Raw genomic sequence first — 22,042 nt, forward strand, 5'->3', positions numbered from 1 at the left:
ATTTTATGGCCAGGCTAGAACAAACAACTGGACTGAGAAATCACTTTCTTTGTAGAACTGACACAAATACAGAGTGTCATCACTCCGTCCAAAGTTAGGAGTGCGTGTCTAGGAGCTATAAACTATTAAAGACATTGTACATTATATACAAAAAGTGTCAAAGGCATGATTTATAGCTCACATCAGACTAGATCCACTCCCACGCATGCTCTTTTTTTCTGTTTAGCCTCATTCACCACCACATCTCAGAAGAAAATGTGATTTTTTTTTATACTCTTACGCATTTTTCACAAGAAAGCTTGCACAATAATCAGTGTGTTTCTTGTCATGTTTTTTTCCCCATCATGCTGCTTGATTAATGTTCTAGCTCAGAGCTGGACCAAATTGATAAAGGTACTGTGTTCTGTTCACAGAAATTCCCGAGATGTTGAGCGATGAATGGTTGACAGTGCTGCCCGCCAAAGCGAAAGTTTTTGAATAATCTTTGTAAGAGAAGTCACTGATGGCGTAGTGTTCACCTCCAGACGTCAGTTTGAAATTGATCCAGGGTGTTACTCTTCCTTTTCACACAGTTAGCTAGGATAGAAAATGCTGCATTGTTTTCCTAACTCGCTTTGAATTTTGATCAGATTTGATACTTTTATCTAGCGTTAAGTTAATCAAATCGAGTTGAGGATTAGATTTGCTCTGGCTTTCATTATTAATTCTTTATTTAGCATTTTAAACGGCATATTAAAATGGTCTGCCACTAAAAATCACATAGAAAAGTACTTCATCTACAAATACAGGTATATCTTAAAAAAGAGACATCATGTACTTGATCTTATATGAACTATTTGTTTAAAAGTGTATCCCAGTCATGAACCTCACCGGCACAGGCGGTAAACCCGGTGTAAATATGCATGGTGAGTTTGCGTTCCAGTCCACTAGCCTGGATGTGTTAATCACACTTTTAAGAGTTCAACAGCATAGTTTTAAGGTGGCTTAATCGATTTAATGCAAAGTCAGGGTATTTTTCTTCCCCTGAAGACACTAGGAGTGAATGTCTTGTTAGTTATTCTTGAGTGAGTCAGCTGGGATGCACTCCAGCTTCTCTTGAAACGCCACGGTTAATTTTTTGTGAATTGATTTGCTTACATAGAGGTGAATATGTTTGTTGTCTGCTAAAACCTTTCTACTGTGATTGGGGAAACGAATCATATGTATTAATATTTTATTCTAAAAATACAATTAATCTAGTATGGCCCTCGGGGGACCAAAACGGAAATAACTCCTGACAAGGAAAATGTTGCCCACCGAATTTAGAGAGTGACTTTGAGTGGTATTAATGACTATGGTTCAAGCACCACATGATAAAAACATACTGTCCTCATGACACCAGTTTAAGCTTTCTGTTACGAACGGCACGTTAGTGTGTGGTGAGTAATAGGCAGCCGGTCGGATCTGAAAATAAACCGTTTTTTACTGAGTCTATCCTATAAATATAGGTCAGATATCCTACACCTGAGGCTGTCTTAAAACCTCACACCAGCACGATGACAGAAGCACAAGCATAACGCCTTCATCTATCACCAGAGATGTATGCTCACGTCATGGTCAGGAGCTGTCACAGAGTCAGAGACCTGCTTTTTGAAGCATGACGGCAGTGACAACAGCCTCTTTCAATGGTATGTCGTCTGCAAAACTGCCATAGCTCAAAGGTGAGCTAGCCAGCCTCGGGTCTTTTTATTTAGCGCCTGTTACCGCAGCATCATGTTCTCTTGCAGAGGGAAAGATTTAGTAAGGGGGGGGGGGGGGGTGGAGAGGCCCGTGCTATGTGAGCGTGACATAAAAGAAGTATGGCCCTATCCTAATTATTATGGGCATTCAATAACGAATATGCTTTTGGCGCCAGGAAACCTTAGAAACTGCTATCATCTGCATTGTTTTACTTCTGCTGATGTGTTATACACTTTGATTTTATTCACAGCGTTACACCATAAGTGCTTAAATGTACATGCTGGTTTGGCTAAAATGTGCAAATTCAGAAATTGAGTGGCCTCCCTGACTCTCCTGCACGCCTGCTGAGGAGAGACGGAGACAAATGAGTTATTTCAGTGATTAAGGGTTACATGGCAAGGCAAGAATACTGCCCGGACTAAACACGATGGTGTCACAGCTCCCTCTCGGGGCTCCCACACACCATACGCCTTAAGCGACCCAATTTTGTATCACAAACCAAAGTCTTCGGTTGGTGAGGGTTGTCGAGATCGCCCCAAATGAGCTGGACTAATTGAAATGTCAGCCACGGAGGCTGATTTTCTCCTCATAGATGAAAGCAAAACAGGCGCAATAATTGAGTTGTCAAATCTATCAGAATAAGTTCTTTACATGTAGACCAGATTGCCCTGGAGTGCTTCCTTGTGCTCAGCTAAGCACTTTGTTTCTCATTCGCCACACTCTCAGAATACTGCCGATGAGCTTGTCGCCAGCGATGGCGAAAACAGAAAGCGTTTCCTTGTGGAGTCAGAAATATCGCATTTTGGAGCTTACAGCACAGCAACCCAATACCACAATCTCTTTCTTTTCTACCTCCCAGCCATTAAAACAATTCATTATAAGCACAAATCCTTTTTCCAATGTTCTCTTCCACTTCTTTGGCTGAAATCAATTTGTACGTACGTGCTTATTTTTATAGAAGCTCTCCGGTAATTCACAATGACTGCTTACCTTCTGCCTAGGACACACTGAACAAGTGATGTCAATAGAATCCCACTGAATAGCAAAAGGCCTTGCAACTCCAGAAAGAAATACTTATTTGATAAAACAAGTCAAGTCCTGGATAGAGACCAATGCAATAGCTTGGAGGCCAGCTCCAGCCGCGTGCTGCTCAGCAGTGAGGCCCTGGCATGCAGTGACAGCTGATTTTATTTTAGAATCCCCCTTCGTAAAAAAATAGGATGGACTTACAGGAGAGGATTGGTGCATGTGCCTTGGCCTTTTTTTAGAATCAAGTATCAAGGTACCCGGCATGCCCTTTAACTTATGTCACAGCGGCGTTATGGACGCAGACTTAACATACAGTATGGAGAATACGATAAAAAATTCTATATTCACCCGTCTGTGGCATGAGGTTACTCACATTCTCGTGAGCTTGACAACCTGTAATCCAAAAAACTGTGCTCTGCACTGGTCATGATTTAAAGCGCATTTTGGCATACCAAGGGAGTTTCCAAAGCGATTTTTGTGAATTTGATCAGGGCGCTTTGTGTAGATATGTGTTAGACGTCATCATATTTTATTAATGAATAAATCATATTTCACTGAATCACTGTAGAATTGAACTCTTATTATCATCATCTTTATTATATATTTTTAAAACCATCCCACTGGCAGACGCACAGCTTTAGAGGGTGGATTAAACATGCACTACAATCAATATGGAAGGTTGTCTTCAAGTGCCCACTTCACAAATTCTTAGCAAATCTTTATATCAACTATGTGTGGAGGTTTGCTTGCAGTTCCTTATAAACGTACTTTACGTACCTTGACCTGCCACAGGACTCAAACAAATCAATCTTCTTTCATCTTACATGGAGCATTTAATGGAAAGGTTCTGATTGTTGGTGGATCACGTTTGTCGTATTCACACCCACAATGACTTAAGACCAAATAAAAAGCAAAACAGACATGCACAGTTTAACTCACTGGGAACACGTGCTTTCAACACTGTTTAACTTATTCAAATCTTTACACTCATTAAAACACACTTTTTCTAAAATTCCTGCAGGTGCCTGTCAATAAATTGAAGGCTATCATACCACATTACTGTGATGTATATTCTCTTTGATTTGTGGAAACAATGAATATTCTTCCAGATTAGAAGTGGACCTTCTCTGCCTTATCTTATTTTAAGGAAATACTGCATCTCTCCAATAAATAGTGCATGTTGCAGCATGTGCTACATGGTTTTTTGCTAGTCTTTTTTGTTTTGGAAAAGTATTTACTTAAAAGTCATTAAATATATAGTATTGGTAAATAGTGGGAACACTACAAACACAAGTTGTAGGTCTTGCTTGCTACCTTGCCTGTACTAATCTACATGTAAAGCACAACTTTCAAAATAAAAGAAGCACACATTTTACTGAAACAGTTCTTCTTTTATCCCTCCGGTGTTGCCTTGGCCTACAACATAAGCAGGGATCCCTTCATAAACCATTGACCTCAACGCAAAGCCTTTCATTCATTTTTTCTGGTGCATTATCCTTCCCCCAATACAAGCTTAAATCCATTTCACATGAATTATTCATGTCTATTTTCTCTATTATTAGCCGTGATCACTTGTATTTACTGACTTGAGCCCATCCCGTGAGCTGTTGTTGGCAGCCCATTGACCAGAGAAAAGTGCGGTTATCGGCCTCGAGGAGAGGCTGCACTCGGCTGATAATCCCACTGAAATTGCACATGGATTTCCTGTTCCTAAAGTGAAAAATAAACTCACTCCCATAGAATACCGAACGAAAGCCTACACTAACTACCCAAAGTAAAACTAAAGAATAGCTTCTTTTTTATGCTTGTGCTTAAGTTTTTGAATGATAAACAATTAACAGAAATTAATTTATGGTACCTCACATTTGAAAGAGGCATGTCATATGTACCTATTCTTCTGACATTTGAATCGCTGTGGGGGGATGCAAGCTCTTACAAATTGGACAAAAGAACGCTTCCATCATCTAGTTTCTTTTTTTCCTTTAATGAAATTTGTCTTTGATTAGTCATAACGTGGGCGATTCTTTTCTTTTAGCAGCCATTAAACAAGCTCTGACATGTGCAGCTTTATAAAGACACTGTGGGAATGTTCTGCATTGTTTGAATCACAAAATTGAATTAAAATTTGTTCCTTTTTTAATACAGGGGTCTCATACGCAAATTACGTTGGGGCCCCTGGAGATTGGTGTGTGTATTCCACCAAAAAAAAAGTGGTTCAAGTATTCCAAAAAAAGTACAATGAATTTAATCTTCTCAATCTTTTTTAATAGCCGTTCAGAAAATTAATAGTTCCTCATTTTCTCTCTCATCTCCCCTGGTACATGTTGAGCTGAGTACTGACTTCTAATTTCATGATCATTGGAATTTTCCCTGTGCAATGAAAATATGTCAGTGTGGCCCTGTGCAAACACAAAAATCTGTCCCCCATTTTTCTTGAAATTGGCTTTTCTCGTTGGCAACCTCACTCTTCAGCATAGGTTTTGAAAAAGATGTGGCAGGATCTTTTTATTCTTCTTGGCATCATGTCAGCTTTACATTTCCCTTAAAGCTGTCATTGGCCTGTACTATGGAAGGCCATAAGTCCCTTTTGAAAAAAGGAAGTAAAGCAGCCAGCATAACGACACGGTAAAAAAACGCTTACATTAAACTGTGATGCCCAATAGGGGGGTGCTAAAAAAAAAACATACCCAGTGGGCTATGAGTGAGACCCCTGTTTTAACATGTACATTTATTTGTAATAAATTCATTGTAATTAAAAGATTAAAGTCACAACCCTATTGACAACACAATGAGAGATGTCCTGGAGGGTTACAATTGTAAAATAACATTTCCAAAACTTGTTTTAAGGTACCATTATGCTGGATGTGGTAGAAAATAAAACAAAATGCATTATTCGGTTCGGGGCAGAGCTTTGGTCTTGAATTATTTTATGAAGCAAGTGAGTGACACATGTAGTTGTAACAAGTAAACAAGGATTCATATAGAGCAGTTGCAGGGGGATATGTGGGAGAGCTTTGCATCTGTTTAAAGAAGAGTTACCGCACCACTGTGCTTTATTTAAACTTGACGGCTTTGCGAGAAAGAAAGTCCCCCAGCACGACTCCTGCCACTCGAGAACAACTCTTGCCGCCACTGTCAGTCATTTGACCCTGCAGATTACGCGACGTCAGTGACAACCTGTCAGCGACGACAAAAGCCGCTACGCGGTCAGGAGAACATGACGGGAGAGGATCATCAGCCAGCTCCAGCTTTAAATTCCTTGCGGGGTTCCAAAGGTGTATTGGCCTAGTGAAGCTCCCAATTTGTTTGCTTGTTTGTTTACATTTGTGTTTCTGCTGTGATCTGCAGATCTACAATAAAAAGCTTTTGATAAAATACTCCAAAATAAAGTCACACACTTTGAATTCCAATTTTTTCCTTGATGAAAATTGTTTTGAAAGACTGGCACTATATTATGCAAATGAGCCACAGCTCACCTGGAGCCTCATTTATCAGAGAGTGGTTCTAAATTTATTCATACGACTGAAATTTAGTATGTGTAAGTAAAATAAAATCGATGTTTATGGGATGCATGGACAACTTTTGTACATGCAATGAGAAGCAATGTTGTTATTAAAAGAATAAAAATAACATGGGAGATTTTTTTAAATAGTTTGACATCTAGCTCAATGCCAAAAAAAAAAACATGTCACCTTTGTACTGGAGGCGCACACCCACAGAGCCATTCTGATTGAATAGTGCATGAATTTATTCGGCCAGCCCACATGCATCGCAGATTATTTGGGCATTGAATGAATTCAATCATTTCCTGATTACACCTGAATTTGTTGCGTGATGGTGCCTTTATTAAAATGCAAGTGCAATCAGATTTTTTTTCCCTTCCCTACATAGGGGGGCTGGGATGATTATTTCTAAAGGTTTTTGTGGAATAATCAAATAGAATTTTTCAAAATAAAAGCAGATGTTTGCAGATATCTTATTTTGATTAAACACAAACAATAAATCAGATTTCATCAAGGAATAGAGAAATCAGATAATAATTACTTTTGAGAGCCGGAAATAATTACTCAATCATTAGGATATGAGGCGATTAATTTGATAATCGATTTATTATCGATTGATTATTTTTGACTCCTGTCCTGTACAGTATACATCTACATTATGCAGTTGGGAATAGAAGCCTGCTAGTGCCAACTATACATACTAAGTATTACATAACAAGTTGTGTACACGCTATAAGGGCAGTATGGTTTTAAAGTGTGCCTGCCTCTTTGTTTATCCTCGCTGAGCTAAGGTCTCATGAGGTTCGCCTAGGTCTTGCATGACGCTGACATGGTGGTGGTTTGAACTCGCAAGTTTATGTGCTACTCGTACTGTATTTTTCCCAAACCTTTGGTGAAATTCCCAATTGTACGACCTTGGGGGGCATTGAATTTTGAAGCAGAATGAATAGTGAGTTGTGAGTTAACTGGGCCAACACATGCACAAACACACACGTGCTTACACACACTCATACACACACACTCACAGTTTAGTGTACACACCGTTATCACAATCAGCTGAAAACAAACTACGGGCGAGTTCTCCACTGTTGCTATCACAGTCCGAAGGCATAGCATCTAAAAGACATAGTTATCTTTTGAGAGTGAAGTGTCCTTATTAAAAGTGTTCCAGGCCGGGAGTCTTATCTGGCAAGAATAATCGAGTGTTCCCAAGATGCCTTTTTCCATGTTCTACAGCAAAATGTGTTATTTGAAAGAGCCTGTGAAGAACACCGGAACTTCCATCACACATCTACATTACATTTTCATTGAAAGTACTCACAAAAACTGTCATCCAGACAAAAGGCCATTGTCTTATCTCGTGGTTGATCGGGCAGCACAATACATCTGGATGTCGCTTGTTTGGATGGTGATGCATGGATGCTTGTCACTTCCTGGTTACAGAGAGAACAAAAGGAGGAGAGCTGTCACATCACAACACCTGCACTTTTGTTTTTTGTGTTGAACAAAAGGTGACACCTCAGGTCATCTCAGAACAGCAGCTGTTTTACCCATGTATTTAAAAAAAAAAAAATAAAATAAAAAATAAAGTCATATCCATAGGTAGTTTGTTTCATTCGTAAAATAAAAGGACAACGCAACACTCGAGAGTGGAAGAAGAAGAAAAATCCAGTAGATCATCATTAAGGGGATCTCTCACTTTCTCTCACACTAAATTTGTATCTACATTTTCAGTCCATGATATTGTGCCGCTCTTCAATTGAACTTTATTTCTAGAGCACTTAATAAAAACAACTGCAGCCTTAACAAAATGCCATTCCTAAAGAAGAAGCGAGCAATAAGATTTCTCGATGGATCGTCAGTGCAACGTCATTACTATGCTGCCAAGAACTTTGCTCTAGGTAATCTGCAATTTCAAGACACCATTTAGTAGAAATAAACATTAATATTTATGAGAGGGATCAGTCGATCATGATTTCTTTATCTCAGAGGTGCAGGCATGTTTATGTGGAGAAATAACCAGTAATGGATTTAACCAAAGTCTAGGATGATCAGGGCTGTATGTTTGGGCAAGGCATCGGGGTATTTGCTTAGCTTGTCATAAAAAGTCTAAAAAAAATCAACAAAAGATAGAAAACTCCACCCAGTCGCACAATTACTCTGCACTTTGTTAGACTGGCGCTGAGCACAAAAATAGAGTACGTTAAATTTCTGAAGCCAATTTTGCTTTGGACTCAAAAGCCAATCAAGTGTAAGAGCTAAAGTTAGTTGACAAAACTGCTGGCAAAACTTCATAATTCCAAAGCTACATATAATTGGAAACTGAGGAGCACTTTCTTTTTGGAAACCAGATGGAGAGATGAAATGGAGTGGATGGAGTACAGCTGTACACAATCATGTCTGCTTGTATAGGTCGATCCATAGGGAATGGGCATGTTGTCGAAATGACATTCCGACAAAGTCAGATTTGAATCCAGGTTTACTGGCTGGCAATTACAATCACAAAAAGTGCTGCCCATTTGGTGCACAAGTAAATATATGGGTGAGCACGATATGCATTGGGTGGAAGTACACTTGGTTGAACATGAATAGATTCTACCCTGCTGTATTTCATTAATTCTCCACGTTAGGAAAAAAATCGTCAATGAGGACGCGTCCTTGGTGAAATGTTTTTCTTCCGCAAGCATTTTGTCACAACTTAGAAGTCAGTCTACACGACATGTTTTTCCATTTGCAAATTCAGTGAGTGTGTGTGCATGTTTGCAAATGTATGGGTGTTTGTTTTATGCAAATTATGTTTTCCCCGTAGTGGTCTTTGAATTGCAGGGCGTCAAAATGGAGCCACTCTAGTCACGCAATGCACACGGTGCCTGTGGCAAAATCATGCAGTTATTAGATGTCAACCAATTATTTAAAAAAAAAATACTCAGAGAAAATTTTTTTTGTCAAACCTGCAAATCTCCCAAACGTTCTCATTTGCATCCCCCTCTCAAACTATCACACACTCACAGCCATCATGGAGAGTTCATAATCATCCCCTTTCTGTCACTGTCATTCTGACTCTTTCTCGAGTGACTCTCCCCTCGAATGAAGCTCAATTCACTGAGCTGCACTAAGCATCGTCACATGGTTTTAAGTGACTCCCCAGTGCTTGATGTTTCACAAAATGTGCCTTTGACTTCACAACAGAAGGGAATCACAGATGTTACTCACTGAAAACAAGTACATATTACAAATGGTACTTGGACTGGGTACAGGAATGACATATGGCACAACGAAATCTACGGAATTCATGTCCACAATGGGCGTTTTTGAACCAAAACAAAGGAATAGAGTAGTAGTACCAGCAGCAATGTTCCGACATTTTTCAGTTGTGTGCAAATTTATATACATATTTGCATCTACAGTACTGTATTTTCCGGACTATAAGGCGCACCTTCACTGAATGGCCCATTTTAAAACTTTGTCCTTATACTATATGGTGCTATAAGGCGCACCATTAATGCATCATGTCAGATTTTTAATCCAAATCAAATCATTCTCCATTTTATCTTTCTTATTTCAACTTCAGACGCAACAAATTACTTTATAATCACAAAATAATGATCCATAGTCTTTTTGATTCATGATTCATAGTCTTCAGCGGGCCACTTATGATTGATTTCATGACACAATGCTTCGGGCCAGTGTGAATTTAGGAATTTGGTCTATATATAAGGCGCACCGGACAATATGGCGCACTGTCGACTTTTGAGAAAATTGTAGGTTTTTAGGTGCGCCTTATAGTCCGGAAAATACGGTACTTTTTCAGTCCCCATGTGGAGGAAGAACGAGGGGAAAATTAAAAGGGTCTCACTTATGCCGGTGAAGGTGAATGGGTCTCCAGCACATTTACAGAAGGAAGAATCAGTAAGAATAAATCATGGGAATCTGTCTGAACAATGGCAAACCTTCACAATGGAGAATCAATTCATGGGAAGGGAAATTTTGATCCACTTAAAAGAATTTCAGCTAATGAAATCAATTCTGGCCATCTGGGACCTTTTCCTGTGATATAAACCAACTGCAAGGCCATTCAACTGGGGAAATGGTGAAACCATGGTAACAGTGATGTGCACATGATATTGCCTGGAGACATGACTCTGTGCCATCCTTCATAGATTCGTCACATTGGTCCCTGCCTATTAGAAGGAGACATTGACTGATCGACCGTCACGCAGACCGAAACTTTACGTTTTTGTCTTGTGTCAACCTCTATTAGTTTCGTTTTCTACCAATAATCTTTGCTCAGACTTGGATTTTAATAATCTTATGCATTTGTGGTCTTCTAGGAGTACAGTCGACCTTTCTCCGCTTAATGTGATTTATTTGTCCTCTCTTGTTTGTTCTGTGTCTTATTCTACTTTTTAACCTGGCAATTAGAAATATGTTGATTTTGTAAGAAATATTACTGGGCAGAAGGGTGCTAGAACTCGAAAGTATTGAATAAAAAGTGACTTCAACTTGCAATTCAGGAGCACTGCTAAATTTGAGTCCCTTTTAATATGAATTCACTTCTGGTTTCTACAGCTCGGTTTTGATTGTTTTTCTGCAGAACTTTTGTTCACTTCGTTTTTGTGATACCAAAACAGAAGGGTACCATGACAGCAAAAGGGGAAATGTCATGACAACTTTTGATCCACAAATAAAACTACGACATCGGCAAGACGTAGCCACGTCTTGGCATGTCGATCTGTCCTTTATACTTTTTCCATCAGCCTTTCCCTTGTCTCATCACTCTTACTCAACTTTTGTCTCGTCTGTGCCTTCGTTGGTCTTGCAATCTCTGTGTTTACCCATAATTATAGCTGGCAGATTTGTGCTGTTGCAAGAGAAAAAAATAGAAGAAATCAAAATGTAGAAAAAAAATAAAGCAGCCTTTATTCCACTGAACAGCACACAGATCTTGCAAAGAGAGAAAGCAGATAATGTGGACTTTGCATGCTGTTTGTGCAAGGTTTCTGGCTTTCTACCTTCTTCCAAAAACATGTTTCTTGCGGCAATTGAAGACTGAAGGTTTAATAAATGTGTGTCTATATGTGCCCTGTGATTGGTTGGCAACCTGAGCATCTGAGGTACAGGCTGCAACTTTGAGACAAAAAAATAAAAATAAAATAATATTTTAAGCCACAAATATACCACAATGACTAAATATTATAATAGCACTTCAAACATTTAGAAATATCTTCAAACATAGCTGTGCCAAGCTGTACTAAGGGTTGAATCGACTTCACTGCTCAGCATGAAATATTAAAGTGTGCTAATCGCTAATTATGTTTTTAGCATATCATCATCCTATCGTCCAGAACTTTCAAATTGCCTGGTTTATAATGCTCTGGAGAGAAACAATATATTTGTCCATATACGCACCTCTCCCTCAGAACAACCAGCTCTGTTATAGCAATGTAAATAGATATTTTTGCCCGTGAAGAAAATCTTCCTTGATCAATCTTATTCCGATTTAATGTTTTGACACTTATCGGTGAAAATGATCTGCCCACAGCTGGCATAGTGAACGCGTGCTGGAGTTAATTTGTCGCCTCCGGTGCAGTCAAGATCAAAACCTTTTCAAGTTAAAAACTGGCTAGCAATAGACATCTATGGCTATGTGCTTATCAGGAGAACTAGCTCATAGATGAACACCACCAATGACAATTGTGAACCCATGTACTCTCACATGCAGGAGGCTGTCTGCCAAAATGTGGAGGCAGAATTTTGCCGCCGCAGCGCATGCTTTATCTTTTTGTTTCGATCTTTTTAGGGGCTCGGGAAAACTATGTAACATATAAATATTCAATGCAGTAGCACAACAATCAAACCACAAATTATGCGTTTAATCTATCATTTTGCCATCCCTCCATCCTGGTATATATTTAATTGAGTGTTTCATATGCAACCAGTCCTCCATTCAATTTGTAATTCACATATTATCTCGGTATTTTTGCAAAGGAATGTAATGCCTCAGAGATGTCATTTAATGATTATGTCTGTGGAGTAATGCAGGTTTTCGTGGCCAGTAAGTGACTCATGGGAGCCTGCCAAGAAAATAGGTCACTCACAATTTGGGAAAATCATTTCAAATTAGATTGCACCTTGCATCTGGAACACGTGCAGCATACACCACTCACAAGCACTGTGACATTTCTTTGGCCTAAGTGCCTGATGGCTTTTCTGGCACAGCAGCTCTCAGACATAACCCACACAGCGCCAGGCAAACCTTCTTCAGCCAGTGTTCTTCATTCCAGTAGTCCATGTCATATAAATGACAATAAAAATAATCCAAGGTGAAAGTCTAAGATAAATAAATGATCTTTTACCACCTATTTCACTGGCAGGGGGTCAAGGGGGAAGTTAGAGGTGGCTGACCCTCGTGAGGATAAGTGGTTCAAAAAATGGATGGATGGATGGATGGATGGATGGATGGATGGATGGATGGATGGATGGATGGATGGATGGATGGATGGATGGTGCAGATGTACCTAATGATATGGCAGATGAGAAGATGATCAAGCAAGTGATGATGGATCACTTTACACATCACTTTATTCATTCTTAATTTATTGTGTAATTTTTGCTAGCTCCCTGACGTCAAAGCTAATCATTTGCCCTGCTCTCACGAGTAGCACATGCCTTCTGTTGATATTATGCAATACTGAACATTCTTCTTTTGAAGGTCATCCAAGCTTTCATGCAACACTAACCCCCCCACCCCCCGCCCCCGCACACACACAGTTTGTGGACTGTTCATTATCTGCTTTCTCTCTTTGCAAGATATGTGTGTACTGTTCAGTGGAATAAAGATTGCTTTTTTTTAGACTTTTTTTTTTCTCATGCAACAGCACAAATCTGCTAGCCATCATTATGGATAAACACAGCAATTGCAAGACAATCTTACACAAACATAGGCACAGAGGAGACAAATTTGAGTAAGAGTGATATGACGAGGGAAAAGCTCGTGAAATGGAGTGAAACTATGAAGAAGGGATTATATAAACTTGAAGGCTCAGTGAAAGATGCAAAAAGTATAAAAGACAGACCAACATGTGGTATGGGACTCCAAAACGTATATCCAATTTCAGCAAAGCACGCAAATGAAGGGATCGCACAGCCACATGGCGGATTTTTATACTGATAGAACCCAAACTGAACGCCAGCCAATCGCAGGGCACACAAAGACAACCAGTCACACTCACGATCACACAATTTGGAGTGGTCAGTTGTCCGACCATGCATTGTTTTGAAAGAAACTGGAATACATGGAGAAAACCCACACCATTATGGGGAGAACATGCAAACTTCACACAGGAAGACCAGAGCTATAATCAAACCCTTCATTTTTGAACTGTTAGGCCGACAGTATGCCACCCTTCTCCTAAGTAATATTAGTATATAGAAATATTAAAATAAATATATATCATTATATAAGATTCTCTGACTTGACACATGACTTGCTGGAACCACCAATAATTTGATGTGATTTTTTTTCACAATAACTTGGTACTTGCTTGAAACTTGACAGTTTAAAACTTTAAAAGCCAACCAAGGGACAAATGACGACATGTACGCGAGCTTGAACAATTAAGCGGAAGAGAAAAATATATGCAGTTTGGCTAGTACTAGGATACTTTGAGGAGTTGATGAATGAGGGAAATGAGAGAGAAGGGACAGTAGAGCAGGCAATTATGGAGGACCACGAATTAGCACTGATTAGTAAGGCGGAAGTTAGAGAGGATGAAAAATGGAAAGGCAATTAGTTCTGATGCCATTAAACACTACATCGTTGGGGAACCTCGTCAAAAATCACAAGCCCAACTAATTAAATACGTTTGAAGGGCATTTTTTGTAGCTTACTGAAAAATAAAAATCAGACAGAGGCGACAGTCAAACTGCAACTAATGCATCCGAGCAATGTCACATCTCACCTGTGTTTTGGGTCTGGTCACGTGACATTCCTGATGCAACCTGGTGTCAATTTCAATCAGCAGTAGGAGGCGGTGCTGAAGCAGAGCTTTTTGATTCATGGCTCACAAAAAACCCTAAACCATCTGAACTCCTGCTGTGCCGTCACTATTCCCTGTTTTTGCTGGTATATAAGCAAAGCCAAGTGTCAAATACGTAATGATACAAAATACATATTACATGACATTTTTCTTTGTTTTATTATTATTCCTAAACTTTTTATCAGCTCTACATGTAAACATCCTCAGACTAGAAGTTGGCTTTAGATATAGTAATTCCTGTAATTACCCTCCAGGGGCCACCAACTGACAACTGTTGGCAGCACCAAATGATGACTCACTCTGATTCCATTTTTAACAGGAGCACATTGCAAAGCTGCACAAAAACATCGGGGTTACGATCAATGAGTTCAATGTCATTCCAAAGGTTATTTGTGCCAGAAGCGCCCTGCTTGTGTGTGCGCGTGTGTTAATGTTTCATGATTAATTTGCTAAAATGTGAGCTTCATTTGAATTCTAGAGTTTCTATCTGTACATTCCATTATTTTTTAGTGCATTATTTTTTTAGTGCATCTTTGTTTTCCATACTCTTCAATAAAATAGCAGTCTTGGCTTTTAATAGTGCTTTGGCTCCATCCTTTTAGAATATAAATCATATTTCACTCTCTTTCATCATGCTTGATGCTATCTTGATGTTCAGGGAGCATCAGCAGCCACATCAGCTTGCACTGCTATTTATACATGACGTATTACAATGTGGCTTGGAGATGTAGCTCTGTTTTTAGCTCTTCCGAAAACTGTGTACGGCTGGTCAAGGAACTAACATTGACACTGGACCCTTGCTTGTTGTTCCCCAACTTCTTTCTAAAGCTTAACCGGAAAAAGGTACTTAATTTTTGGTTGCATGTGATTTCAGTGTGGTAAACTGATGTAATTTTGACCTCTTTTCCTTGATTTTAATTTCAATGGTGGCTGGTGGAATTTTCGCCGGGAGACCGGGAGGGGCCTTACAAAAATATGTATTTATATTATTTAGACTTAGACTTAGAGACTTAGACAGAACTTTATTGTCATTTTGTCAACACTAGGTGTGTACAAAACGAAATTTCGTTGCATACGGCTTTCAACAATGTAGTGGTACATAATACATTTAGATTTTAACATTTACATAGTTATCTATGATTGCATTACTCTTTTAATTATTGTCCTTGTACAGCACTTAAAGCTGCTGTTGTGCAGTGCTGTATGAATGAAGTTGAGTGAAATTATTAACATTTTTGAACTATTGACATTCGAATTAAGGCAAAAATAGACATCCAGCTGGGGATTGAAGACATGTCAGAAAAATTATCTCCCTTCACTGATGAAGCAATTCTGCCACACTCTGTCACCACCATCAAAGGCCTTTTTTTAAGATAGCCTACGGTAAGTGCAGTAGATATGTAAATTTATTGAGATATTTATGATTATTCCAGTCTGTAAATCCATCTTAAATGTGCTTATCCATGCGACCCAAGGTCTGTGTTCTCCTGTCGAAATATTTGGAAGTAACTTCACTGACTTGAATATGAAACTAAATTAGATACCCTGTAGGAGAGCCTGGCTGAGACACACCCAATATGGCTACCAATGTGTTGACCAGAATGAATGTGGAAAGTTCTGGTTCAATGCTAGAAGGAGAAACCATCACTGTTGATGCACTTCTTGACTTCACTGTGTGTGTGTTTGTGTGTATGTGTGCATGCATGTGGGTGGCTGTGTGTGAGAGTGCGTGCGTGTGTGAGTACGTGCACGTTTCACTTTCATGAACATGGTGGATCATAGTCTCCGGATTTGCAGTACCATGCAGAGCACAGAGGCACAACACAAGGCCTTTGCACAGCTGTCGCTCCTCAGTCTTGTCAAACCTCTTGTTCAATGGGCATCTAAGCTCTGCGTCACAGTCTGCTTTTCATGAGGTCCAATAAGATAAGCAGCAGATAAGAAGCCAAAAATTTTCATCGGGAATTTCACCATGGAGACAACTTCTCTTTATATGTGATGCCAGGCAGGGATGAAAGATAAGACAGTGACAAAAGGATAGATAGATGATAAGATCATGCATCTTAACCTACTGTTAATGCAAATGTTTGATGACACAGCAAATATGTATAATATTTGTAAGATGTGAAAAATTACTTGTGGCAGTGGACGTATGGACATGTATGTCATGTTTCACCCCGAGGCACCCGATAATGCATCCTGTAGTGAATTATGATAATTTCTAATATTTTATGTTGGGGTAAACATCCAATTTCAATTAAAAATCTGCCTGCCTATGTTACATTTCCCTCCCAAAAAACCGAGTCTACCTACTCCACCGGATTTACTCCCAGCAGGTATAGTTTAGCCAACGTTGTGCCATCAAACTGTCAAAGGCGCCGCTCAGATACGAAGGATGCACCCCACACTCCGTACACTCGACCGCCCACCTTGGCGCATAAGAGACAATTTCTCAAAAAGATGCAGCAAGTCTGCAGGATAATCATGATACGTCAACATTTCTACATCTAGGAAAATAGAGGCCCATATGTTTGAGGAGTAGACTGAACCTGGCCTCGACCCGTATTTCTGACAGAGCACACTCACAAACAAGACAGAGCAAATGAAGGCCAATAGCTTGCTTATTAAAATGACTCCTGTGCCACATTTGACAGTCTCACTGGAACCATTGCCAGAGCCCAGGCGGGCAGCAACAAGTCATCAACACATTGCAGATTTGCAACTGGCATCCAATGGCCCCGCTGCCAACTCCATTAAAAGATTCGAATCAGTGAAAGCGAGACGCCAGAGATGCCTGGTAAAAGTTAATGGGATTTTTACTAGCTCAATAGACTTGTTGAAGATGACAGCGTCCACATTGAGTCCGGATTACTATTTTACACGCACACACATTTTGACTTTTGGTTGATTTAATGTTTAACTGAGTGCAATCAACAATGTTGGTGTATGGGTTTTTGGCTTTCCTCAGGGATTGGCTATTTTCCCATGATCCCCTCTTTGCGTGTGTGTTTTGACTAAACAACTGTTTATCTGGAGAGGATTTACTCTATGTAATGGCTTCAAAACAAAATAAAATCACAGAAGCAGACAGCTTGCAATTGCCAAACAGGAACGTGAAAAACTAAACTAAATGAGCCCTATGTGTAAGTGGTGGTGATGATATATAATTCAGTTGTGCAACATGCTGGCCTATGCTGAGAGAACATTCCAGGCCACCAGCTCTGCTCTCTAAATTTATTCCTCATGATGTCACATTACCTTGCCAGGACATCAAGAATCAAATGACACAAATCCCCGGAATGATTTTCTTTATGGTGTCTCCTCTATCTGTCATAAACATTGACACCCCTTTCGATTTTTGTTTCAAAGATAACAATAAGGTCCGAAGGAGATATTTAACATGTAAATCGTGATCATCTCACGGACTGATGCATATATTCATAAAGGTTATAAACGTAAACCCCTCCCGGTGATAATAACCGAGATAATAAGGTATCGGTAGCAATGACATCCTAACCTATGAATGACATTATGCGGCACTACCACCCGCTGGCCAACAGCCGCCAATACATCAGTGCAGAACGTCATGTGAATCGTGTTATTTATCCAATACAATGCAGATAAATGGTACAATACAGTTGTTTGGGATTATGCAATCAAGCAATGCAGACAAAATATCATTGTAATCTGATGAGTAAATGGGAACCCTGAACGAGTAGCGTGTTATTTGAGAGGAGCTTTTTTTGTCACTGTTATATTTACAATACTCTGAGGACAAAACAGCTCTGCAAGCTATAAAACAACAAAAAATACATATGAGAGCAGCGAGATGCATTTAGCCACTTTTGTTTAAAACACTTGCCTTGGGGCCAGCCACACCGAGCAGGTGCAACAATATGGAATTACATATCATGACTAACTTTCAATCAAATTAGTCAGATTGTTAGTGTTTTTGGAACTTGAAAGAGGTCTTTACGATATACTTTACTCAAATGGTCTTATACTGGATGTATACAGTTCTTAAATCGGTTGTGATTATACAGCACAGGAGTACATTCCAGTTGTGGCGTATGTGCATGGTGACCCCGGCATGATAAGAGATGACATAGTCTGTACCACGCATGTAAATCTTCATGTCTGCATTCTTCCTTGTGTGCAAAGCAATGACCAAAAGGTCACATGCATGCTCTAAACACAAGCCTGCCTCCACCAAAGCACATCTCGCAAAGAAAACATGCTCTTTGCACTTTAGATAAATCTACCCATCACCGTACGCTCGGGCTTAATGGAAGCAGACTTTACTCCCACAGTGGGGACTTAAGTTCTATGACCGCTTGGGAGCGTGTCAATCTGCCCAACCAATGACATGACATCCTTTGAATAATTGAAATGGGGACCAGCAAGAAAAAATATGTGGCAAAAAAATCATCATCAAATATTAAGATTTGCCGTAGGAAGGAGTAATAGAGCCAACTAATATACAATACAATGATATGGATGGACAGATGGATGGACGGAAGAACGGACGGACAGATGCATGGATGGAAGGTGTACCTAATTCTGTGACTGGTGACTGATTTAGCCTTTCTCATGTAACTACACACTGGAGGAAAAAAAAAATATTAAACAGATGGAACATATTAACACAATGATGTTAACAGAAAAAAAAGACTACAAACAGCACGTTAATGCGTCCGCAAGCAATTCAATAATGACCTGAAGGCTGAGGCACAGGCAATTTGCAGTCCATTTGGTCAAACCTCTAAAGCAAGTATTATTAACTCTAATGCTTCATATCACGTGTAGCCAAAAATATCTCGACACCTCTCCAATTATCTGCTTTTCTTTTGCCAGAAAAGTTCAAATGACAAAAACAGGGTCATTCTACACGCTTAAAGCAAATATCAGCATTCTCTGCTCTACTGAATAGAACAAAAAAACATCCAAATATGCAATTGTGGCTCTTTTATGTTTTTGATGCAGATCATTAGCTCAAATCATCTGTGTGGAGTATTTATACCTCTGTTGCCAGATGTGACATCAAGTGATCCTGGTTCACTCTCTTTTTAGAGATGTTTGATCTGAGTCCAGCTACAGCCGACGTATAATTACTGGGTTATTTTGAAATCCTTGTGAACCGTACAGCTGTCTCAAATAACAGGGTTTTGAATGGCACTATCCAATGGCACTGTACTAGTGTGTCTGTGCTGTGCCACTGACTGGCACAGCATGACTACGTTCCCCATAATGCACTGGCTCAGGATTGTGTTCTGGCATTGAGAAGAGGATTTGGAGCATGGTGAAGTTTCCATCCACCATCATCCCAAAACTTGCTGCAGTAAATTTCATAACCACAATGGGTCAAAAAGTAGGTCGTCTGGGATTTTCAAAGTCATCATTAGATACTCGGAAAATATGAGTGAGACTTTCCTCTCAGGTTGCCAGATGAGATGGAAAAACAGATTAGGAGACATGGGCACTCAATTTAACCAAAGAATACAATAAGTCCAAATAATGTTTTCAATACTTAAGTTACCAATGATTTATTAAAGTATGTCACATCTTTCTACATTATTTTCTAAGAATTTAGAGAGTAGGTAAGAAAAAGGTTGTAATGTTTTCAGTGTTTCCTGTGTGGAGATTACTTGGTTTTGTAATTTTTGCACAATAACAAAAAAAAATAAAAAAGAAAAAGAAAGAAATGATGGGGAGGTGATAAATTTCCCAAGTGTGTAATTTCCCCACAGTAATCTGTCTACCAGATGTTTGGCCTGCTACTTGTGGCTTCTGCATGCATTTTTCACATTTCTTTTCAGCTTCCTTGTTGAAATCTACGCGACACAGGAAAATACAAGGCAAGCCTCGGACTCTGTTGACAAGCAAAAAGTGGCAAATGGAACAAAGAATAAAGGAATTTAAGAGTTTCTATACTTACGGTGGACTTCTCAAACATCCTCTTGAGACTGTCAAGCGGGATGTCAAACCTTTCAATTCTCTTAGCAGCTTGCAGGTCCTCTTTGAAAACTGGATCTTCTAATGTCTCTACCTGTGGCCCATGATGGCGTTGCGAGTGGATGCCTGAGGACGCTGGGCTCGCAGTCCCCTCTCCATTTCCTGATTGAATTTCCATTGTACTCACGAAACTCTATCCGCCACCTTCCTTCTCCCTTCAGACGAGGACGTGTATCGTGTGGGTGAGAAGATGAAGGACTAAGAGAAGGTGAATAAAAGATTGTTGCAGGATTCCTCTTTGTGCGAGGAGCTGCACAAGTTGAGCAGGCTGGAAGGAGGAGGAGAAAGGGAAAGTTGGCCAATTTTTTTCCCCTCATCTTCACTGTAATTACTCACACAGAAGGAAAAAGAGTGAAGCTGCCAGAGCAAAGAATGGAGCAGAGAAGCTGTTCTGATTCAATACGATTAACCTTAAAGAGAAAAATGTGTTGCACGGACGGTGACGACCAAAGAGAAAACTATCACATTTTATCCTGCTAGCCAGCGAATAAATGAACTCCACATTTGTTTCACATTTACATCGATGGAGGTCTGTAATCAAGATGACACTCAAGTTATACTCTGTTTTTCCCCCACAAAGAAAAAATATATGTTTTTCACATAAAAATTGAATTCACCTGACCACGAGGAAAACCTGGCTCACTTCCCGTAAACAGATGAACACCACCCATCCTGTCTTTCCCTATTTCCTTTTGCCATTAAAAGGGAGGGTTGCCTGTGCTGCAATCATGTACTGTAGGGATTTCCAACACCCTGTGGTCATTAATTAACTTTTAAAATGTTTAAAACTTGAATCAAGTCATATGTTGAGCAGGGAGCTGCTGCTTCTGATGATACATAGTGAGTGAGGGTGCCATGCAAAAGTGGTAAGATGGAAAGATCTTGAAAGTCAGAGCCATGAATAAAGAAAATAGAAAGAAATCATGAGTCAATCTAGATAATCCCCTAATCTTAAAGAATGATCAGTTGTGAATAATGATATACCGTATTTTCCGCACTATAAGGCGCACTGTATTATAGGGCGCACCCTGCATCAAACTGAGGTTGACTAGGGTTCCCGTTGCATCCACGCGTTTCTCAAACTATCTCCTATAAAAGTGATCGGAAACAACTAAAATTCGATCTAACACATTGATACTGCTTACTTATGTTTCTCTTCCATATATATCATTCTGGTTTTGTTTTTATCCTCTTTGTTCATGTCCTTTGTAGTGTACTGGAGTGTAGTTGGTAATTTGACTTGACTTCGAGGGCTTCTCTCTGGAATGTTCTTTAAACAGAGGTGCCAACTGCTCCCCTGACCACCCATCAACTCCTTCTTTCATTAATCTTTATATGTATGACCACATCTGGCAATATTGTTGTGCAATAGGAGCAGTAAGGCAGTTAAAAGTGAAAATCCTTGAGCGAGGTGCTAATTTGTTTATTTAAAGAAACACTCAAACTCACATAGCAGTCTGTTGAAAATATTCAAGGCAAGATGTGATCCCTACTTTGAGGCGCCTTGGTAAGGCCTCAGTGTGGCTTGTAAAATACCAGGGTATAGTAGTCAGAATAAATCACATTTACAGAGCCTCACTGAAAATATCATTGAACGCCCAAAGGGTAAAATAAAATACATTTTATTGATGAATAATTGTTAACTTTCAATATACATTCTGTATAGTGTGACAAACATGTTATGTTGTGTGCGTTTCACCAATTGAGGGGGACTAAACTATATTTAGAGGCCAATGCTGC

At 39.5% G+C, this 22,042-nt stretch overlaps 1 protein-coding gene across 2 annotated transcripts in view; it reads right to left on the reverse strand.

The window, feature by feature from the left end:
* xirp2a (xin actin binding repeat containing 2a) overlaps positions 1–20,595 on the reverse strand; it is a 39,604-nt gene extending 19,009 nt beyond the window's left edge. The window contains exons 1-2 of one of the 2 annotated variants that reach the window (XM_037265927.1): positions 20,226–20,595; positions 7,573–7,684 (exon numbers count right to left, since the gene is read on the reverse strand). In XM_037265927.1, coding sequence (XP_037121822.1) covers positions 7,573–7,684; positions 20,226–20,420 — 307 coding nt within the window. In that variant the 5' untranslated portion in view covers positions 20,421–20,595. Of the gene's footprint in view, positions 1–2,709; positions 2,896–7,572; positions 7,685–20,225 lie in introns of those variants that run through there. The other variant, XM_037265937.1, reaches the window with a different exon arrangement.
* Between the last annotated feature and the right edge of the window lie 1,447 nt (positions 20,596–22,042).

Source organism: Syngnathus acus, chromosome 2 (genome assembly GCF_901709675.1).
Source record: "Syngnathus acus chromosome 2, fSynAcu1.2, whole genome shotgun sequence".
NCBI classification, from domain to species: domain Eukaryota; kingdom Metazoa; phylum Chordata; class Actinopteri; order Syngnathiformes; family Syngnathidae; genus Syngnathus; species Syngnathus acus.